The 23084-nt window shown below is 38.0% G+C and overlaps 1 protein-coding gene across 1 annotated transcript; it reads left to right on the plus strand.

The window, feature by feature from the left end:
* The first annotated feature begins 9594 nt into the window (after positions 1-9594).
* Positions 9595-16041, plus strand: LOC146473214 (uncharacterized). Its single transcript, XM_085118448.1, has 3 exons — positions 9595-10207; positions 12260-12518; positions 14169-16041. The coding sequence occupies exons 1-3, from the start codon at positions 9735-9737 to the stop codon at positions 14466-14468; spliced, it is 1032 nt and encodes a 343-aa protein (XP_084974574.1). The 5' UTR covers positions 9595-9734; the 3' UTR covers positions 14469-16041.
* Positions 16042-23084: the final 7043 nt, after the last annotated feature.

The raw sequence follows: 23084 nt of genomic DNA on the forward strand, positions 1-23084 counted from the left end.
TTCCCCTTTCTAGCGCCGCCACGCAGGCTACTGAGGGACTGGATCAGCCATTTGCTCTGTCAATGATTCGATGTAGAGCCAATAGCCATTTGCACACCTCGGACGGATACAGCGGCCTCAGCTTGTTTCGCTTTGGCCGCTACAGAGCACACATAGCGACAAGGAGCGAGGCAACCTTAATTCCCAGTGTCTTTTCTTCCCGCCGCGCAGGCGGCTTTATTGACTATATTCGCAGACACACGATATACGGTAAAGTGCTTTCACCTACAAAGCTATGTCATTGCTTTGGGAAAACGGGTAAAATTGTGCGGTAACGCTCCACGAATTCTTACATGCTAGAGGTGACAGCAAACCCGTTTCTTGAATGTCCCGTAAACTTACAACTCCATGTGTAAAATGTTCCAGAAATAAAAGATTCAATTTGATTTATTTGGAAGTCGTAATTGTCAAATATATATTTTTTTACTTTTATGAACCACGCTGAACAGATTTTTAGTACAAACCACTAATCGATCGAAAAACGAATGTGGAAAAAAATTGTTTATCGGTGACATTGTAAGTTATCCGGACTTCCGAGAAACACATTTGTCTCAGCCAATTAAATTCGACTTACTAACTGAAAACAAATATATACTAATAAGGCTATGTCTACCATAAAGTATACCAATTCTCTCAGGTCACGTACAAAACGATTTACCACGTAACTTATGGAAAGAACGTTTTTAAGCTCAGGCTACAGGAAATTTATAGCGCCGGAAAGGAAATGCTTTGTTCAGACACCTTGCTGGCAGTCAGTATTTCGGTTGTATTGTTTGTTGTTTACACGATCAACACTTTTAGTCCATATACTACTGTCATGCATAAACTGCTTTATTTACTGCGTCAGCTAACACTTATATATCAAAGGAATAAAGTGCTTTGCTGTAAATATTTACAATTCAACAGATTGATTATTTATTTTTAACTAAGAGCTGATCTGTGAAGAAAAACTAAATTGCTTTATCTGTTAGACATGTCAAAGTAATAAAACGTTTGAGAATCTATCGCCGATAGATTCTTTAGCGTTAAAACTCAAACGGTAACACTTACAGTACGACAAGACGTTAAAAAATAGTCTAAATGAGAATTTGAACAGCTGATGGAAATCTTAAAAGTGCCTTAGGCAATTTATTGCACGCAGCACGCAAAGTGCAAAATAAGACATTGTACCGCCACTTTTTGTACGCGACATCAGTTTTAGTGATTCGTATCCCTAACGTCGTTCTTGTAGCTGTTTGACTCTCTTTCTTTTTTTTTTTTTTCATACACTGACGGTAATGTGCTATCATACTGTAAAATTTAGGTACAAAGGAGATTTCCTCTGTCAGTAATCTGTCAAATTATTCGCCGTTACTGTGTACCAGCTCGGAAGGGAAATATTCCTTGGCAATATTTTCTTACTTTTTTTTTTTCCTTTTTTTTCCCTTTTTTTCTTTTGTTTGGAAAAATTGGAAATACAGCTTTTCGAACGAAATGCCCTTTTAGTTTGTCCATATGAAAATGAGGGCACCTGACGGAACTCCTTTTTGGCCCTTTTATAGGATGGAATGATTGACCCTTTAGGAAAAATCTGTGCTAGAGTGGGTGAATCATAAAGGAAATGGCTATAAGACTTAATGATTTTACTAATGTTGGGCAAATGTAGGTTAAAATTAAGCACAAGGGGGAAAATAACCCTTCTCTCTCGTTCTTTAGGTGTAAGGAGGTCCTCCCTGGATGTATCTTTGGCCTTATCAAACTGTGTTTTAACTTAAGAAGGGTGGTAACTAACATGGACCTGTGGGTATAGTTTGTTTTTTACTTTATTTTTCATTTTACCTATATATATTTAGCATAAATCTACTAGTATTCTATCACGAATGCCGTTCTCTGATTGGCTACGCTACTCGCTATCTATTCTGTGATAGATCGCCGCGTGAGTAGCGGTTTTCAACCAAATGGCGGCCGCTTCGTCGCGTTTTCGAAGTGTCTGCGATGAGGAAATAGATAATTTACTTGTTTAGTTTTAGACGACAAGTAGATTTATACTAAAACAATTAGATTATTCGCTCTTGACTTCTATGCGTGAAAGCTGATTCGGGCTGCGCCCTCATCAGCTATCATGCATTAGTATAAATCTACTAGTGTTCTATCACGAATGCCGTTCTCTGATTGGCTACGCTACTCACTATCTATTCTGTGATAGATAGTGAGTAGCGATTTTCAACAAAATGGCGCTCGCTTCTTCGCGTTTTCGAAGTGTCTGCGATGAGGAAATAGATAATTTACTTGTTTAGTTTTGAACGACTAGTAGATTTATACTTAAACAATTAGATTATTCGCTCTCGATTTCTATGCGTGATAGTTGATTCGGGCTTCGCCCTCATCAACTATCAGGCGATAGAAATCTCGAGCTCATAATCTAATTGTTAACAAGATGCCCCTCTAATGGCATTACACGGAATGCTTAATGTAGCCCCAATTATTCCCCATTGTATGTTTCGCAGATATTTAAAAAATATCCTCCCTTGGCCATTGAAATAATTGTCTGAATGGTTTCATTCAGATATATTGCGTGATACTTATCGTTGTGTTACTAGAAATCATACCAGAAATAACTATGCAATAACGTCATGACCCCGCTGAACTGGTCTGGCCTCCTCTAGCTCTAATCCTTCGATCTGTTTTTTAAAGCGGATTTTCTTTGCTGTGAACTCTCCCAATTTCCGCCGTCTCAACTGTCGAGTACTACCTAGAAGTTATTATTTCGATTTACTGCTTGAAAAAGGTTGGTTTTCTCTCTGAAAACGGCAGATCCGGAGTCTTAAATTCAGACATGTGGCCGCCATTGAACGAAAACAACTTTTCCAAATGATGATTTGCTTTGACGTCACACAAGTAGAGATGAGTGGGTCCCCTCCCTCGTGATATACGCGCAGATAATGGAGTTTGATTGGGCCGCTTTTGTTACGCGGGATGCCCTGAAGGGGCATACCGTGTCTAAAAACGGGTCGATTTCTTTTTTTTTTTTTCCGTTTTTTTTTTCTTCCTCGTAGCTACAAATGTGTACATTAATTTATTCATTAAACTATCCCCTCTCCTACTCAGGATGTATTGTCCTGATTGTCTTCAACAAAAGAAGGCCAATCAAAATCCTTTTTTGTCGCTTATATCGCGAGGGAGGGGACCCACTCACCCTTACCTGTGTGACGTCAACGCATCATTTGATCTCTTCATTAAAATTGCATTAAATTGTGGCGCCATATTGTTTATAACATGTTCTGGACTCTAGTGTGCCGTTTTCAAACGGAAATTTCACCATTTTGAAGCGGTGAATCGAAAGAATAACTTCTAAGAAGCACCCGACATTTAAGACGGTGGAAATTGGTGAGTTCCTGGCGAAGGAATTGTGCTTTGTTTGACAGTCTTAGACCACGACGCGAGACTGAAAAGAGGTCATTGAGAAGCTTATGTTACCGTAATGGAATTTCAAAAATTTCCAGTGAAAGTCTGGGTCACGTAATACAAGGGAAACAACGTAACGCGATCGTCGTGACTCAAACTATTCCATTAGCAAGGATAGATTTATCAATCGGTGAAGCATACAGTTGGAATAAATGAATCAGCCCCAGCATCACGCGTAATGCCAGTGTAGCAGGCATCTTGTTCAAGACAATCAAAACAATAGATCCCTTCTGGGAGAGGGAAGAATTTAATCTAGTTTTAATGAATAAATCAAATGATGATTTGACGTCACACAAAAGTGATGAGTGGGTCCCCTCTCTCGTGATATGTGCCTGAAAAATAGATTTTGATTGGGCCGCTTCTGTTGAAGACAATCAGAACAATATATCCTTACTAGGGGAGGACAGAGTTTAATGCATAAATTAATGTGCACATTTATGACACCGATGAAGAAAAAGATACCCGACCGAAACCTAGACACGTCATGCCCTGCGGGCATTCCGTGTAAATAGAAATCTCGAGCTCATAATCTAATTGTTAAATATATTTTTTGCTCGCATTCGCGCGGCTTTATTAACCTCGCTTCGCGAGGAATAAATACATGATGTATCTCAGTTACATCGTTCAATCTGGAAAATTAGACTGCATGTATTTAATGGGGGCTACGAATTTCGTAAACAGCCGTTAGAAGTATTCTCGTGTCCGGCCATTGCACAACCGCGGCAATTTGTCTATTTTGTTTAGACTGGTTTGCATAAAGTTTCAATTCGTTTGCGGCTTTCATAGCGTGAATCTGTTCTCCATAATTAGGGAAAATAATCTTAGGACAATTGCCTTTCCAAAAGACATCCATTGCCACCGAATCCTGCAAATTCTAACAGACTGCTGGCCTTATGGATTCAAAGTCGTCTAAAATGTCGGTCATGGTATATCAGTACAGAAAAGTTAGCGTAGGTGTTTGCCCACCAACCAAGTTGGCGAAAACCAAGAAAAGGTCTATTGAGAAGTACCCTCCTGAGGTGCTGCTTTTCATGCCATATATTGTGATTCTAAGAACATTAACGAAACATAAGGTCTGCACCACTTCCGATGAAGGCTACTGAGCAGAACTCTACTGTGCTATATATGTTTTCAAGGCCAGTGTGGTTCTGATTAACTTGTGAGACTGTTGACGAAATCGCAGCTTTGTTACTGTACGACTCATATCAAATGTATCAAATGGAAAATACATGAGCCATTAAATTTCCTTGTAGAAACACCAGTTTAATTATTATGCTACTTTTGCCTGCGGATTTATTCTAAATTAAAGTGTACACATAACCATTCGATTCTTCAGTTCTTTTGTAATTCTGCGCAAGCCGAGTAATTCCAACTTTTTAGTCTGTCATGATCAGTCCGGGGTCAGAAATGGTGGAAATTCATATCAAATCTTGCCTTATTCGGTACAGTACGCATAGCTCTTTTATCCTCAATCAGCTGCCCTGCATTCTGTTTGTAAAATCCCTAAGTGCGATCGTGCATTAATTGAAAATCTGTTGAACAGTACAACATTTTACTTCTATAAATGCTCTTCATCGGCTCTCGAGAGGGGTTGACGCTCTGGATTATCGATTAATACTGTCGGCTGTTTAATTATGCTAGCGAGGAGTGTATATTTGACTGTTGTGTCAGTTTGTTGGCAATCTTTTTTCATTGAACCGGACGGAAATTTTAGATCGAGGAGTATATATTTTATTGTTGCGTCAGTTTGTTTGTTTTCAATTTTTCTCACGGTACCGGAAATTTTAGAAAATTTTTAAATGTTCTAAAGCTGTCAAAAGTCCCCGGTCGAGACGGCACATGCGGAATCGTTAACTATAGTTTGAAACACCTTTAGGTTTAACAAAATAAAACAAAAAAAAAAAAAAAAAGAAAGAAAGAAAAGGCTGGACTATAGTGTAAGTATTCTTTTATCAAGGATTTTTTGTCATGAATGATCCATCAAATTTTATCATATGAATCAAGAAGAATCAATGACATTTTATCTCTCTTTTTTATTCCTTGCTAATAAAATGTTATAAGAAAACTCGCTATAAATTCACAAATATTATTAAGTCGAGAGTTTTTACAATTTGAATCTTATTCCAAACCTGAGCTAAAGAAATTTTAATTCAATGATTGCGTATTTTTCCGTAAGTCGTTCCGGCTGTCATCGGCAGGGCTTAGTATTATAAAATCCATTTGAAATTGAAAAAACTCAAAGAAACCAATTCATTGTTTTGTTTTGTTTTCGCAACATCAAGTTTTTTTTTCTCACATTCTAATAGCTGATGGGTTTTGTTGGCGCCAAGCAAAGCACATAGACCAAGGGACTTGCTTCCGATGAGAGCGGCCTTGGTTGTGTAAACAAACAGACCCGCACTTTATTACAAGACTAAATACGATTCTTTTGCAAACTCTTCGGTGTCAGTATTATTCCTTGTTAAATTTGTTTTGCTGAAATACCACTGAAACCCGGCCCATCTACAAAATGCTGATCCAATGCTCCGAGCAAATTAAATTTAAAAAAATCTGCGTCAGTTTTCTCTGTTTCTCGGCGAGGCATCTAGATTATATTACTTTAGGTAACGTCATGCAGCGAAATTGAAAGGTTTAGAGAACCATCTCTTTCGTTCCTTCTATCGCTGTGGAATATGATCGTTTCTTTGTTAATATTGTCGTCTTGAAGTCTCAGTCCACACTGGAAAATGAAGGTAATGTTGACTGTTGAACATTTCAGGCGAGAAGATTACGGCTTAAATCCCTCCGTTTCACTGTAGAAAATGTTTATATAAAAGTGAACGGCGCCAAAAATCATTATTTCATAGCTCTGTCACTGAAGTCTCTTTCTCGCTTCTTCCTCTTGGACGAGCCACGTAATTCACAGTTGTGTCGTTCTGATTCTTCGGTCGGGAACGTAAATGACAGCACAAGCAACAGAGGACGAGCGCCGCAACAACAAAGATAAGCACGCCGAGAAATATCACAATAATGGATATTGACGATAACATGGCAGCCGTCCGCGTGAAGAGAGGACTCCGCTTATTCAATCGCACCTGCAGCAGAACCCTTAGTTTAGCGATTCACACAGGAAAAAGAACCTGAGGTATTAGTGGGATTTGGTTAGCAGTTTCACCAAAGAAGTTGCTTTTCTTAACATTGCAAATAGCCTCCACGCAAACATTAACGTTAAAAGGGCCACTTTTTCGGCATTTTGATTGGTTGTTGAAAATTCTACGTCCGGTACTGTTTCACTTATTAGCGGTGACATACGAAACAATAACCGCTTGACAACATCTTAGAGTTTGAAATTTGCTCAAGGTTAAGGGTTCAAAACAAAAACGCGGAAAACTAGAACGAAGAAAATACCCTTTTAAATCTATAGGTACCATCTTTTCTTTATTAAATTTTCTGTGATGAATGGCTTTGGTTGCGTGCTCTAAGAATGACAGGCACGAAAAAATTAGGAAGAAACAGTTATATATATTCAGATGAGTAAAGCTGATCTCCGGCGCCTTGAATTCATCTTTTTTAATATCTTTCCTTCCTGTCGAATTTGTGCTTTCTTCGTTAGGTGTCCGAGTTTTCTCCGTATTTATTAAATTCATCAAAGCCTTTGTTTAGCGCGATCACGAAAAATTAGAACTAGCATGCCAAAATCCTCATTTCAAGGCCTGAGAATTAAATTATCCTGCCCATGCTCTGTATTTGACACATAAAATTCTAAATTGCTTTAATTTTATTGTACTATAGCGTTTCATTTTTGATAGGAAAACACAATGACATTACCACTCCTCCTTCTTAACTTTCTGTGCAATTTCTAGAGTTAATGTATCTGATGTATTCCCAGTGTTCTGGAGTTTTAGATTTCACTTTTTTCAGGCCGGATCAATTGCAGTTTTTCAGATATTTTCGTTCATTGTCATTAAGGCAATCCTGGCCAGTTTCATCTATTTGAGACGGACGCGCGGACTAGACTTTAAAAAGAAAATAAAGGCGCTCGGGTTATTAAAAAAGTGGAAACACAATGTGAAGCCAGCTGAAAAACACTTTCCATGAGAAACATTTCCGTCTGTCCATAAACTATTGAATAATTTGCATTTGCGAGTTTAGCCAATGTTCAGCCGCCATCAACAGCTAAGGAAACTGACAAGCACAAGATGTTGATCGAGCCTGTCAGTCAGCAATCTGTGTTTACATGATTCGCTCGCGCGATAACTGAAAAAGAAAGGCAGCTTCCAGATCGAATCTAGCCGCTTTGAAGTAAGGTCTCATTATTAAAGGAATGAATCTCAGTCAAATTGTGTCAAGCGTTAATTATTTTGTAGCACGAACTTTGAGCAAGACCTATTTATGATTCCGTGCTGTCCTATTGCAGGTGTTTTTAGATCTCCTTAAATTTTAGCGCAAAGGAGCAATTATTGACAAATCTTGACGTCTCAAATGAGTCCTTTGAGCACTCGAGAAACAGCAATAGGGTGTACTGGTTTTAACGATTGTGCCGATTTACTGATAGCAACGGAGGCTTCATTCGGGAGCGTGATTCAAAAAAGAACAGCTATCGAACGTAAGATTTACGACGGTCACAATAAAAAAACGAAAAGACGCATTTTGATGTTTTGTTTAACCTGTTGCCAATTAAATGTCTGAAAATTATTTAAATTTTGTAATGGACAATGTTTTAACGTCAATCTAATTTATATCGCGTTTTCTTTTGATGAGTGGAAAATTTATGTAAAGATGCAGACAAATCGTCGGATGTAAACTCAATCTTGTTTCCAGAGCCCTCGTTACCCTTGTCCTCGCTCCGCTGGACAAGGGTAACGAGGGCTCTGGAAACGAGATTGATGTAAACTCACAAACCAAGCAGCAGCCTCGTTCAGAGGGAGCTAGGAATTAAGTTTCCATAGCAACTCGAAAGATAAAATTGTGAATACAGTAATCAGCCCTACATCTAACAAGGGATTCCTTGATTCTTTAATTTACCCGAAACTCCTGCGTAAATTGTAAACGTTTTCTTCGGGCCATCGCCTAAACACGATATAAGGCTAATAAAAATTGTAAAAATAAAAATCTGATGATTATAATTACCCTGCGAAACAAGCATTCCTCCTCTATCTGTTCATAGGTTCCCCCTCTTCATTGCCGGGGTAAAAAGGGAACGGACCCTGGCGTGCGGGTCTGGTAGTGTATTAAACATTTCCCCTAATCAGTGTATCACTCAAGAGAGCCACGCTTAATATTGTATTCTATATCCCCCCCTCCCCCCCACTCTTTTTCCAGGCAGGTTCTCTACATCTGCAAAAGATGAACAGCCATTTTTGCTTTTAAGAGCTGTTTAATAAGCTAGTTTTTTTAATGAACAATCTTTATTCGCCTTACATAGCACACGAAAAACGACATTTTTTAATACTTAACACTACTTACGATAATTACAATACATACAGGTTCTCTACATCTGCAAAAGATGAACAGCCATTTTTGCTTTAAAGAGCTGTTTAATAAGCTAGTTTTTTTTTAATGAAAAATCTTTATTCGCCTTACATAGCACACGAAAAACGACATTTTATAATACTTAACACTACTTACGATAATTACAATACATACATTGCTAACAATACTTACTATACTTGCAGCACTATTTTCTAGCAATACTTACTAAAAGGCTAAAAAAAGTATACATACTTTATTTTCTAAATGCAAATTATATTTACAATGAACAGATTATAGTATATACAGGAAAAAATTACATGCAACAGCGCCTGGTAAAAATGCATATTTGGCTAAAAGATAAGCTAGTTAAGGTTCAAGTTATTCTCTCACGGGAGGAAAGACCGTATCAAGTTGAACTAAGTCAAAAAAGGAAGCAAATCTAGCAAGCAAGCTAGGAAGGGAGGGAGGAACAGAGGGAGGAATCTAAATATTGACAAATGGAAGGAAGGAAGGCCAGGAGGGACGGACGATCGAGCGAGCGAGTAAACGAATGAATTAGAAGAATGCATGAAAGGAACGAGGAAGGAGAAGCGACGGAAGATGGAGAAAGAGTGGGAACGAACAACAGCTTGGCCGAGACTCAAGGCCGAGCCGAAATTAGGGTGGCCTAGGGACAAGACAAGAAAGCCATGGGTCCAAGGCGGGAGTGGTAAGTCTAGGCAGTTTTCGGTTTAGTTTTGTTGACAAAACGCGGAATTATTACTAGAATCAGCAAAAACTTTCAGTTTAAATACTGAGAGATGCCAAAAGAGGGAGATCGGTCGCACAAAGATGACCTCCAAGAGAGGAGAAATCATAGGTCTTCTTCTTCGCATCATCACCGCGGACATAAACATAGCGCAAGGCATCGAGAAAGATCCCGAGAACACCACAGGCAAAGGCCATATCACCGTGAAACAACACCTCGATCGTCCACGCGTATATATTTCAATCGATCAGATAATGCTCCTTCGGTTTCTCTTCACACAGACCATGTTACGCTCGCATCTAACTTGAGTTCGTTATTGGAACAACGACAGATCGGTGGCATGTTACAAGTCTTCGAAGATTGCTGCCAAATGCTGGACCGATTACGGCAAGATCAAACAACTCAGCCTGCATTTTGGCCAACCGGTGATACTAGCACAAGTAGCTCTTCTGAACATCGAGGAGCTAATCAGTCTAATTTAGTTGCTGTACGTAAGTCGCCTTCAAAGAAGTCGACAAAACCGAGGTAAATCGACTTTATCATGGTTTTGGGCGCCATTTTGTTTTATAGCCAAGCAACCTACAGCGATCACGGAAGTATAAGTACTACAAACCTGTGCTTGAACCAGAACACACACATTAAGAATAAACACAAGAAAAGGAAACCTTTCCTTTCTTGCTTTGCTTGTAATCATGCTTGCATTGTTGTAAACAAGACATATTGCAAGCAATATAACTAAGCTTAATGATAAGTGCAAACGTAAGCATGGTAAACAGCATTGCTACATTTGGTAAACTGAAAGCAGACTAGAGGAACCTCACCTCCCTTAATTTATTTTAAAGACAAAAAAGATAAAATCCATTCAAATAATATTCTCAAACTCATTAATAATTCATCAACAGAAAACAAAGAAAATCACTGCCGTGACCGTGGTTTGGATAATTATGCGATCCTAATTACCATAAAATTTTGCAAACTTTAGCCTTGAATTTCTCCAAGAATTATTGATCATTTGAGAAGCCATATCAAACACTCGAAAGTGTGTTTCATCAGATATCCAAACACCAACCTACTTGTCAGTGTTTGGATATCTGATGAAACACTCTTCCTTGTCTTTCATCTGTTTCATCTATTACTTGAACTGTCAACAGTGTTTAGTATAGGATATAGGGTATGGAATATGCCCCTATTGATTTCCAAACTTTATCTATAACATAATTATTATCTTTATTACACCCATTTTGAAATCACTGGTGATCCTTGCAATCTGATTGGCTCTCAACAGTGCGATTTATTTCTAAATTGCACCATTTTTTGATCTATATCGCATCCTTTCTTTAGCCCATCAAAATGGAAATGAAGTAGCAAAAATAGAATGTAATATTGACAATAAAACTCTGCGATTTCAAAATAGGTGTAATAAAGTGGTAAATTATTGAACTTTGTGTCGTGTAATTTTGTTTTGAAATCATGCTTGTGATTTCAAATCGAACTCGCGCTGCGCGCTCATTCGATTTTGAAATCATGCGTATGATTTCAGACCAAATTGCATTCCACTCAGTTCAATTACCATTATAAAATAGCTGAATTATTTGTAACTTCTAGTTAACTGTTATTGTTATAATTTAGGTTTTTCTCAGATAGCTAGGAGAGGATCTTGTTGTCAGCTATAATTTGCTGGACATGTTAATTAAGTTATTGATTGATTATCATACATGGGTTATTATAGTTTATTATCTTTAAAATGCTTGCAGTCAGCTTTGTGCAAATATGACGGAATCTCAATTATTCAAACCCTCAATTTTTTTAAACTCCCGATTTGCTTTGGTCAGATTTTTACCCCCAATTTTTGGAACTCGTGATTTTTCAAACCAAATTCAGTTTCCCTAGGAGGTTTGAAAAATCAGCATTCCAAGTTGTACAGTGATAAAATTTGCATTCTGTAAAACAATTTTTATTGCAAAGTGAGGTACTTTTCTTTTCAATATTGTCCATGGGGTACCCTTGTTTCCCATGTAAGGATTACCATCCTACCTGCCCAGAGAGTAACTTTGCAGATCTGAGGCTGCTTAAAATTAGCTTTTATAGATATTTTTAATGAGCGAGATGAAAACCTCAGTTAATTTTTAGTTGTGGTTAGGCGTTCGAACGAGTAGCCTCAGAGTATTTAAGGACAGTGCCTATTTTTGTTACTGCACATCTCGAGATACTCGGGTTTCCTATGGGTGGTGCCTACTAATACAGGGACATTTTTGTGCATTTTAAAACTATGCAGAGAAAGCACAACTTAGCAAGTGCTCTTGGTATCCAAAAAGAAAATTTGGGATGACCATGCATTTTTCTGAGATAATAAAGCTTCAAATTGGAAAAAAATGCCAAACATTGCTTTGTATTTCACTGTTTTTTAGAATAATTGCTGCCTCATTATCTCTGAAAAATGCATGGTTACCCCCCAATTTCCTTTTTGGGTTTCAATAGCCCTTGCTAAGATCTACTTTCCCTGCCTACTCATAAACCACACAAAAATACTTCTTAATTAGTAGGCACCATCCTTAATCATATGTTATTTCAATTTAGTTTCAGCAAGGTGATAGAAAAGTGCAAGAAGGAAAGTCTTGTTCCTGCTGGCCACACCAAGCAATGGTTGCACCAAAGGTTAGCTTCCCATTCTGAAGCTAAACTGGAGTCCATTGACATTTCATTGTTCTGCCCATTGACTCATTCACGAATGGTGACTCCAGTGCGGGGACAGAACTGCCAGCATATTCACTGTTTTGATGGGGAAGCCTTTTGCAACTTGATGTGGGATAAACCCAGTTCAAAATGGAAGTGCCCAGTAAGTGTTAGTTTATGACTTTTCTGTAGTCCAGGGGTGCTTTACGTAAAATATCAAACACGAGAAAACGTGTTTCATCAGATATCCAAACACTGAGAAGTAGGTTGAAAAAACGAGGCGCAGCCGAGCTTTTTTAAACGACTTCGAGGTATTTGGATATCTGATGAAACACACTTTTGAGTGTTTGACATGGCTTCTCAAATGATCAATAATTCTTGGAAAAATTCAAGGCTAAAGTTGGAAAAATTTTATGGTAATTAGGATCACATATCCAAACCACTGTCACGGTAGTGATTTTCTTTGTTTTCTCTTGATGAATTATTAATGAGTTTGAGAAATTAATAGCCAACATTTTGGTTCAGTCGGTTCAAATTTAAATGGGATGCACGGATAAAACTGATAAACCTCCGGGGTTAGCAAGTCCCTTTTTTGGAAGGAAATTACCATTTCCAATTATTGCACAAAATCTCGACATTCTTGTTCCCTTGTGCCATTAATGAGCTATCACATTGATCTACCTATGCAATGCAAGCTTGGAATGAACAGAAAAAAGTCCTTTCCATTCGCCATGGAAAGTTTCCAGAGCTTCCAATAAAATATTTGGGGCTAAATTTTAAGCACCCCAAGTTAATTGATTCATTCCATATTTTTCGTGTGAACTTCTATGCACATTGACCAACTCAAATGAGACTCAAAAGATTTTATTAATTTTGTTTTGTCACACATTGATGTAAATGTTAAAATAATAGACCTTATGCAAAATGGCTGACATTTTAATATTCTTTTGTCTGTATTCGAATTAGCCTCACTAGCCTCGTTCAAGGTGAAATATTCTCTTGATTTTTGAACTCAAGAACGAGGTTATTTGAATGCAAAGAAAAGAATGTTAAGACGTCAGAAATTTTTGCATAAGGTCTATGATCCAGCTTTGTTAACAATAACACTACCATTGCACAGAAACTAGCATTAATTCTCAGCTTTGGCTGCGGATGGCTATATCAGGATGGAAATAGATTGCAACTTGAAAACATTGGCCAATTTTTTCAAGCTCTTCTGAGTATTTCAGAGCCAAATAGCTAAAAAATTGACTATAGTTTGTTCTTCCTCGGATAAATCCCTTTACCTCCCGGTGCTCTAAGAGTAATTTTATGTTAAAGAAAAGGTTGTTCATCAAATATTAGAGGAGTTTTGACCACAATAAAACAAAAATTGCTGTGACAGTGACCCTTAAAGGGGAAGTATCACGCGATTTTAATGTGATTTCAACACCCAAAAATGTTTGTCTGTCAACAGAAACATAATGATTGTCTAGTTTTGTTATAAATTATCACCCTAGTGCAATAAAACTGTCAATTAGTGCCTCTGGCTAGAGACAGAGTAGGTCGGAATGGATTGAAACTTGAAAAATGTTAGGCTATAAATGTTTTTTTAAGTTCTTGGATTTTTGTTTTCAAAATGTGCTAGAAAAGATCACAAGTTGTTCTTTTCAAGAATTAAGTTGATCTCTTTCCTCTTGTTGTTCTAAAATTGTTTTGTACCTATGTGAAGGTCTTATTTCACCATTTTTGACCAAACAGGTCAAAAACCCCATGAGAATTCCCCTTTAAACAGTTGCAAAATTGGTTTTTGTGTTTTTGTTAACTTTTGCAGATTTGCAAATGCCTGACACCACTGACAGCATTAGTTGTTGATGGATTCATATTGGAAATATTGGCGTCCGTCCCAGAGGACGTCAGGACTGTGGAATTCAGTCCTCGTGGATTTTGGAGAATAAAGGAAACCACTTCTCTGAAGGCAATCAATACACCAGTCAATACAAATCACGACAATGGAGATAATCAGGTTATTGACTTGACGTTTGACACTCCAAAGAAAGAAGTGAAAAAGAATTCTTCAGATAGCAATGGAAAATTTGTTCCTCAAGTTATTGATCTCACTTTGTCTCCTTGAAGTAACGAAGTATCCTGGGGGAGGGGAGGGTTTGAAGATCCCTCTTTCTGTACCATTTAGGCATGGTCACCAGCCCACCCTAATGGCATCCCCACATCTGAACTTTTTGCTGTTGCATAATACTTATGCAATGATATACTTTCATGCTCCCTGCCCTACCATGAAATTAAGACCTGTACTATGTTACACTCACAAATTCATAAAACTTTTTAGCTGTTTCCTAACCCATTTAACTTTAAGCAGTATATTTTCCTATAAATTATGGAGCACTTATTGTGAGAAGTAGTATGGTGCAAGTTGCGCTATCTCTGTAGGTGAGGGCAGATATCAGTGTGGTCCCCAGTCTATTGTTCACTGGTCATTACTACACCTTTCAATAACATGCGGATTCTGAAGTTCAAGACTCAACCAGTCGTTACACTTTTCACTACCGTCAATCGCTGCAGCAGACCTACATGAAAACAAAAACGTTTGGCTCATTGGGGTCAAAAGGTCATGTTTGTGTGCTGTGATTGGCAGGTTTTGACCCACTTTGCTGGTTTCTGTATTCTTGTGGTCAGCCAGTCATTGCCATAATTATTATTGATGACAAAAACATGCAAATCGTTAGCTGGGGTTGAAGTTCAGCGTCCGTATGTTATTGAAAGGTGCAGTAAAACTTTAATTTGGTTAATATTTTGGCCTATACACCAATGATCACAGATAACTGCTGAATGTCAGTATTATTGTTACTGTGACTTAGTAAAATGTACTCTGAGGGTGAAAACTCCTGTTACCTATTGGTGGAGCTGTAGTGCTGTCAGTTGCAGGCATCTCTTGAAACAGAAGGTTAACTTAGTAGAGTAGAAATGTCTCATATTTTGTGGGTTGTGATAATTTTACAATTTCAATTAAATTAATTGATGGCTGCAACTGTATCATTGAAGGCAATATAAGGAGCCAATTTCATGAGCTGGCCCAACTCTGGCTAAATTAGAAGCTGTGCAAAAAAAAAAAAAAAATAGCTCTAGCAAGGAGAATGCATTGGGTGATTCCATCATTTTGGCACGTTGAAGCAGTTTTGGAAGTACACTTTATATAGAGAGATTTTATTGAATTGGTCTGAAGTGAAATGTGAGAAAATGCTGAGAGTACTTACATGGAATAATCTCTGCTCTGTTGTTCTGTTTGCCAGGAATACCAGTATCTTGACCATCACAAAGTTTTTTTTAGCAGACGTTTCAAGCACCTTGGCAAAGCTGGCCAACCTTAGCTCATGTAATTGGTGCCTAAAATATGTTTGTTGGTTACAATACATGCTATAGTACATTGTGAATTTCAAAATTAGGAAAAATTTTTGGATTACATCATTTAAGGCAAGAAGCCCTTTGTGCACCACTAAAGTTACTGTAAATTTATTGTGAATAGATTTTCAGTGTATAGGTTTATTCTTATTAAGAAATTCGACTAAAATAGATACAGAGTTTCTGGAATATTATATTTTGTATAGAAGTTAGAAATCTCTGATTTTATCAACCTCGCCATAGGAAGGCGTTAAAATGAATACTCAAATAAACAAAGGTTTTTTGAGAAACGGTTCGTTATTTATTCGCATTGCGGAACAGGCCATTGTATAATGGTGACATTTTAATACATCCACCTGTTTTTTCGTTTTCTTTTCTTAGCTGGGGTTATTTATACTTCGTCGAGTTTTAAATTAGGTAACAAATAAATCCAAATTTCCAACTATCCTGAAAATGGCCTCTGTCACGCTATTTACGCCTAAGATAGCGTGACAGTTGGTCTATTCCGCATTTGGAAGTTGTGAAAATAATCACGCTACATTCCTGTACATTGCCAAAATGAGGTGGAAAATATAACGTAAGGGTAAATTCAGCATTGTTAGGATTTAAAGACCTTATGACTTCTCCCATTAAATTTACAAAAAGTGGAGAAACGCTGAAAGGAACTTTTTGTGCGGCAAAAAGAAACCTTTTTCGTCCGCTTGAGGTGGCCATTTCAGTAGACCCGCGCCTTTCAAAATCTCTATTTTCACTGGACCCTTATAACCTGCAGCTGTATAGACCTCTTTCATAATGGAGGGCATAATTAGTATTCTTTTATGTGCATGCGAATGAGCCTTCTTGACCTCGCTTTTGAGTGAAAATACTTTTGTTTTTACACATGCTAGCGAGGCCAGGAAGGTTAATTTAAATGCATATATGAAAGAGGTCTATTGGTTTTTAGGGTTGGGAGCATTGTTCTGTTGTTCGCTGCTTTGTTCTCTCGACCAACCGTGTAAGACGCTGCAAGCATTAATAACTATTAATAATAATAATTTATTAATTTATATTGTGGTTTTTAACAATGATCAAAAGCGCATTACAATATTAGAATATATTAAATATGTACATAAACTAAATTTAACAATAAAAAAAGTAATTTAAGCACTAAAGGCTAAAAGCTGCACTAAAAAAAATGATTTAAGACAAGATTTATAGAGCGACGCGCCTTTCCGTGGCCACGCAACAAACATTTTTACAAGTTAACCAATCAGGAAATCTTGCTCGTTGTTCATAAAATACAAAACGACATGTTTTTCAATAATTCGTTGTTGCATCACTTGCCTGTTGGACTTTGCAAGGAGGCACGACCGTTAATCAAATTCGCGTATCCTGATTGGTAGCCTCCCACGCAGTCGTTTTTAGGGCACTCGTATTACCTGTGGTGAGGAGGTGATACGAGTCCCCTAAAAACGACTGCGTGGGAGGCTACCTGATTGGCTAACCTGTAAAAAAAAGTTTGTTGGGTGGCCACGGTAAGGCGCGTCGCACTGTAAAAGTTAAAATAGAATCAATATTGCGCAGGCTTGCTGGGAGCGCGTTCCACAGTGTAGGCGCAGCTCTGTCACCAAAGGATTTTTTCATTTTCCCTGCTGGATGAAATAGAATAGTGCCTGAATTACAGCGCAGCAAAAAGCGTGCGTGCGTGCTTTCTCACAATTAAATCGCTTATATAAGCTGATGCCATACCATTTAGTGCTTTAAAAGTTAAAAGTAAAATTTTAAAATATATTCTGTACATAGCTGGCAACCAGTGTATTTAGAGTGGTCCAGTGAGAAAGTTGCAAGCCTTAATTGTCCAATGCCGCAAGTTACCCTCAGAACCAATGTAACTGGACGCGCACGTTATTGTGGAGAATTTTGTGGCAAATGATCATGAGTAGAATAGTCGAAATGGGGAAGATTTTATTGATATCACTACGAAAGAGATAATGTGCTTGTTATGTTATCAGCAGGTTGGTGGAGCGCAATTTTACCTAGTGGGGCTAACAAGCTTTGTTTTCTAGGTAAGCGGCCTTGGCGGGGGGGGGGGGGGGGAAGGGGAATAGGGAGGGGAGAGTTGCCCCCTCCCCCCGTGCCCCGACTACTGGTATTGGGTTCAATGTTCCAACGCATGCTCTTCGATTCGTCTTCAGCCTGACTGGAAACAATTTCTTAGTTGGTCACCTATTACAGTCATTTTGTTTTTGTTATTGTTCAGTTGTTTTACCAACAAGAGCAAAATAAAGAATCGCGACTTCACTTGCCTCATTGATATTATTTAAAACGCGGTAATATTTTATATACTTTTCAATAGCAGCAACTGGTTACAAATCAAGGGTAGGTTTTGGTGAATATTTGTTGCCTTCGACGACAGAAAAATCAAAATTAGAAGGCGCGCAATACAATAAAGCCTTGAGAGAAAATCAATAAACAATATTGTCACTGTATTTTGCGCAGAGCACTAATTGGAGACACTCTCCAGATAGAATTGGAATTTGGAAATGTTGGGTTTTGAAGGGAGGGGAAAACCGAAGTACCCGGAGAAAAAACCTCTCAAAGCAAGGACGAGAGGCAACAACAAACTCAACACACATATTAATTATATTGTGTATCAACATATTAATTATATTGTGTTTAAATTGGGTTATACCGTAAAGCTCTGAACATAACGAACCCTCGAAAGTGGCGATAAAATTAGACGATTCTTGTCAAATTCCGGGAGTAACGACCGGATATGTCGCGTGCGGTTTAGCGAAGCACTTGTTTACCATGATGTGAAGTAAAAAAAAAAAAAAGAATTGCGGTTAACTGCAACAGGAATTGAGATCCCAACAGCTCATAGCACCATCAGAGAGCCCGCTGTAAGCAGGCAGTAAACCTGCACCTTCAAAATCTCTATTTTTTCTGGACCCTGCCGATAACCTGCAGCTGCATTGTTTTTTAGGGTTGGGAACATTGTTCTGTTGTTCATTCTTTTGCATGTTCTCTCGACCAACGATGTAAGACGTTGCAAACGGTGTAGCTATATATAGATAGATCGCTCCGCTTTTAGACTGAAAACTGTACGCAGCTTCCGTAAAACTATACACTGCAAAGGACAAAGTCCATTATAATGATACTTTGTTTCCTTTTGTTTAAAAACTTGTACTTGTTTTCACCTATGTCCTAGGCAATGTTTTGGGACCCGTCAATCTTTTCATGTCTGGGACAAACCTGTGTACAGGCCGCGCTTTAAACTGAGGTATACAGAGCGAAAATGACCGAACATGGCTCGCTTCGTTCATTTTACTTTCCGCCCTATACAGACCTATACAGCATCCCACTTGGGAGCCGGCAGCCGTTCGCAGGCTAGTCTGATACATGTTTTTGTTATCCGAAAGTAACGACACCCCGGAAAGTACTGAGAAATAGGAGCAGCTGCTAAACCCGAAAATAACGAAGGTCGTTACTTTCGGGGCTTAATTTACGGTATTATAATTGAAAGACAAAATAATGACTGTTTTAAAATCGGCTGGTTAACTCCTTTTTCTTGCGTGAGTTATTTATATACTACATTTCCGGATTTAATCAGTGACTTTCTCCAGCGATTAACTCAAACTATTGCGCCGCAGGCTTCACTCACATAATTGCCCTGTAATCGACCCTGTACATAGTTTGAAAAGTTTTTCCTGCGATATATTCCTGGATTTCCTTGAGAGGAAATTCTTATTATAAAGGAAAGACGAAACAATGAAAGGAAAAACGCGGTTTTTGGTCCGGATTATGATTTAATTTCCCAATCTCAAAAAAAAAGGAAAAGTGCAAATCGAAACACTCGTGTAACAAAAACAAGAATTTTTAGTCCTTGTATCAGTAAGCCATTGGTCGGTCATTCGTTAGAAAAAAGGACATTTTCAAGGTTTCAAGTTACTGGACAACTTTGTACAGCATAATAAACGGCTATCGCAGGAAAGTGTTTGCACAATTTAGCAATACCAGCACACTAAACAACGCCACGCATGCAAGAGAACGGGGAACTTATGAAATTAGTGTAGAGCCAGAATGAAGTTGCCTTTAATATTAGGCGGAAGTTCAAGCCGTTTGTCGGCTGGAAGATTTTCCAGTTGGCATTTTTTTTTTTTTAAATTCCGCTTGGGGTGCTCAGCTGTATGTAAACATTGCATCTGAGGGTACGTTTGATTGGCCGCCGCGTTCTGGTAAAATAGAACATCTATTCTTGTGATTACTAAAACTCTATCATAAGAGGTTTCAGAAGTTCCAGTATACAAAATTAGCTTTGAATGTCCGAGTTGGATACGGTGTGCGAGTACTGAAAAGTTTGCAGATTCTTCCCAAATTTACCAAAAACGAGAAATCTAGAAGCTAGTCTATTCTGCTTATTCATATTACGCAATATTGTATGATGTCGAGCGCGTAAAACTTCCGAAAGGCAGCCGGCAACAGAAACGGCAGAAAAAAAAAACAAACAGGAAAAACATACACTTTTTCAAACGGTCGTTTTATATCACGGTAGCAAAGCCGGAGTTCGTTGTATTGTCTTTACTGTCTTCAAGCGATCATACAATTTTCCTGATTCTTGATTGTGTTTGGTATAATTTTGATACCGTCAAGAATGCAAACTCATCATCATTTCTTTCTAGAAGCAGCTTAAAGTTAATGCCCAGGAATCAACACCCTTCCACCCCCGGGAATCGAAGACATGAACGTGCAGTGCACTTACGTACATACAATATATACGCACTTTGGTAATGCGAGTAGTCACGGACTGAGCTGTGTGAGTGCATGCTTGCTATGCTATTATTGAAGTGCTTTCTTGACCTCTTGGAAACCGCGTCTGATGACAATTTGAAAGTACGAGACTCTTGACTGCGACAATGAGATTCAGCATTCGCTGATTGATATTTATTGGGTGAAAAGGACACCGACGTAATGTTGAGAGACACCAAACATGGGCAACAATTTTCAAAAGCAGACAGCTTTGAAAGTTTAATTTGCTTTGATCATCAGTTTGTATAAGGTTACTAAGCTTCTTATTGTAAACTTGGCATTTCTCAAGCACTTGATGAGTCCATGTATTTCGGACATGATGTAATTTCAAGCATCTTTAGTTCATCAGTATTGCTTCACTCGATTGCTCACTGCGTCGATATCAATCTGCACTTTTAAATTTTGATTGTCCGGCTACTGATTTATCAGAAACGTCCTAAATGAGTTGAGACATTCGGACATGCGTGCATGGAAGGTATTATAACACCATACCTGAGCTTTTTTGCCGAAATTCGGAGATCATCTGGAAATACAACTCAGTCTTTGTCAGTTGAGGTATTTCCAAATATCTGACCTCAGTTGTATTTTGTTACTCCTTTTTCAGCTCTTTTCAATATAATTAAATGATTTTCTTATGATTTAAGGATACTTTAATAAAATAATAGTTTGCGAAATGGAAAAGCGCCAAGTTGGTGGCACCTAACAAACCATAAAGAATCGGGGAACCATTTTGTCGCGGTTTACGTAAGGTGATCTCAGAAAAAAGCCTTCATTTTTCAAGATGTTCTGACCGCGAATTAGTGTCTTCATTTTATCATCTGATGGATCAACAAAGCTCATTATTAAGGAATTAAAGCTCTTGAATTATGAATCAATCATGGCCGTATCTTAATTGAAATCAAATGGCAATACAGTTCATTACATGTATTCAAGCTTAGTATTTATAAAACTTGAGACAAGACGTAAGCCGAATTCGTGTCCACGGGCATGTAATTTGTATAATGAGTCACTCCAAAGCTAAGATATTATGCTTGCGTTTAGTATAGCACAGAAGCTAAAGAAATTCAATATGATCACGATATTAGACTCCGATGTTAAACTAATAAATAGCTCAAAGTGAAAATAGGGAAGAAAAAGCATGGCTGCGTTCATGTCATTATCTATCATCATTAAAGGAAATTGACGATGGGTCCAAAATTGAGTGCGTGGTGTGACTCACGGTCATGGAAGACTGAAATCGTTGGCGGGTTTTTAACACTTACACTGATTTTTTAATACTTACAATGATTCTGGAATCAAGCCGTCAACTGAATTAAATCAACGAAAGCCTGATTGTTACCCGTTCACGATCAAACGACGTCAAAAATGCAAGCTACTAATTTAATGGGCAGTGATTACGTTTATTATGCTGCTGCCTAGTGTGCTGATCTAACATTTCGTCGTTTGTACGGAAAGGAATCCTCAGTTAAAGCTCTGTAACCCTGATTCAAATGAAATATGCGGTGTAAAACCTTTCCTGTGCTTATATTGTTCGCTATTCAATGTTTGAAAAATGAATAAATAAACTAATAAATGTCGTGTTTTAACAGTAAGGCACTGAATTGGTGGGCCAAAGATTTTGGGGCGTTGTTCATTGTGTGGGTCGATTCACTAGTAAAGCCTCATGAGCTGTGCGTTACAACTCATCACAAAGGCATGTTTAATAACCGACCAAGTCGGATCAAGATCCATCGGCTTGTTAGATCAAATTTACAAGATCCAGGACAATTCAAGTGCGTTTCCGTACCGTACGATCAAGTGCGGCGACCGCAAATTTGCAATAGCCGACCCAACGTGACATTTTTTTCGCAATGAAAGCACTGAACTTGTTCTTTGTTACCATTGCAAATATCAAAAGCCTCGTTGTTTTGAGATGCTTTTTATTCTTGTAGAGCATGTGTACTGAAGCTTGTCATTAGAAATATAAGATTAATGTAAAGCCGAATGCCTCTCCATACATCTCTTAAAATATCGTTTGCCGAGATCACGAAACAGGAATAACAAACTATGACGAAAATCGAAAGCAAAGGACCAACAAACAGCTTTAAGTGATTATAGAGTTTCAATGAATAAAACAAATGTGGACCTAGGAATGGAAGAATATTCAAACAATATTGATACAACACTTACCAATTCGTGGAAATATTAATCCCTTTTAATTACTTTTGGAAGGGTTGCCGAAAAGAAGCAAATAACAAGAAATTCAAGTACATCTCGAACAAAGCTTAGGGATATACGTAAGAGTGTTGTAATTGAAGAAGAAGGTAAGCAATTTTGCTAACAATGGGCGTGAAATTCCGCTTCTTGAATTCCACCTGTATCGACTTTCGACCACTTTCAAAAACTCAGTTATTGCACGACCGTGCAATAAATCATGCCTAAATGCCCATCTGTTGTGAACCATTTTCAATGATATACATAATACAATTAAAATAAACACACGTTCATAGAAAATTTAATACTGGGCAAGAAACCACGAAACTTATTTAAGATCTAAATACGAGAT

Source organism: Pavona decussata, unplaced genomic scaffold (genome assembly GCF_977016875.1).
Source record: "Pavona decussata unplaced genomic scaffold, jaPavDecu1.1 SCAFFOLD_94, whole genome shotgun sequence".
Taxonomy (NCBI): Eukaryota; Metazoa; Cnidaria; class Anthozoa; order Scleractinia; family Agariciidae; genus Pavona; species Pavona decussata.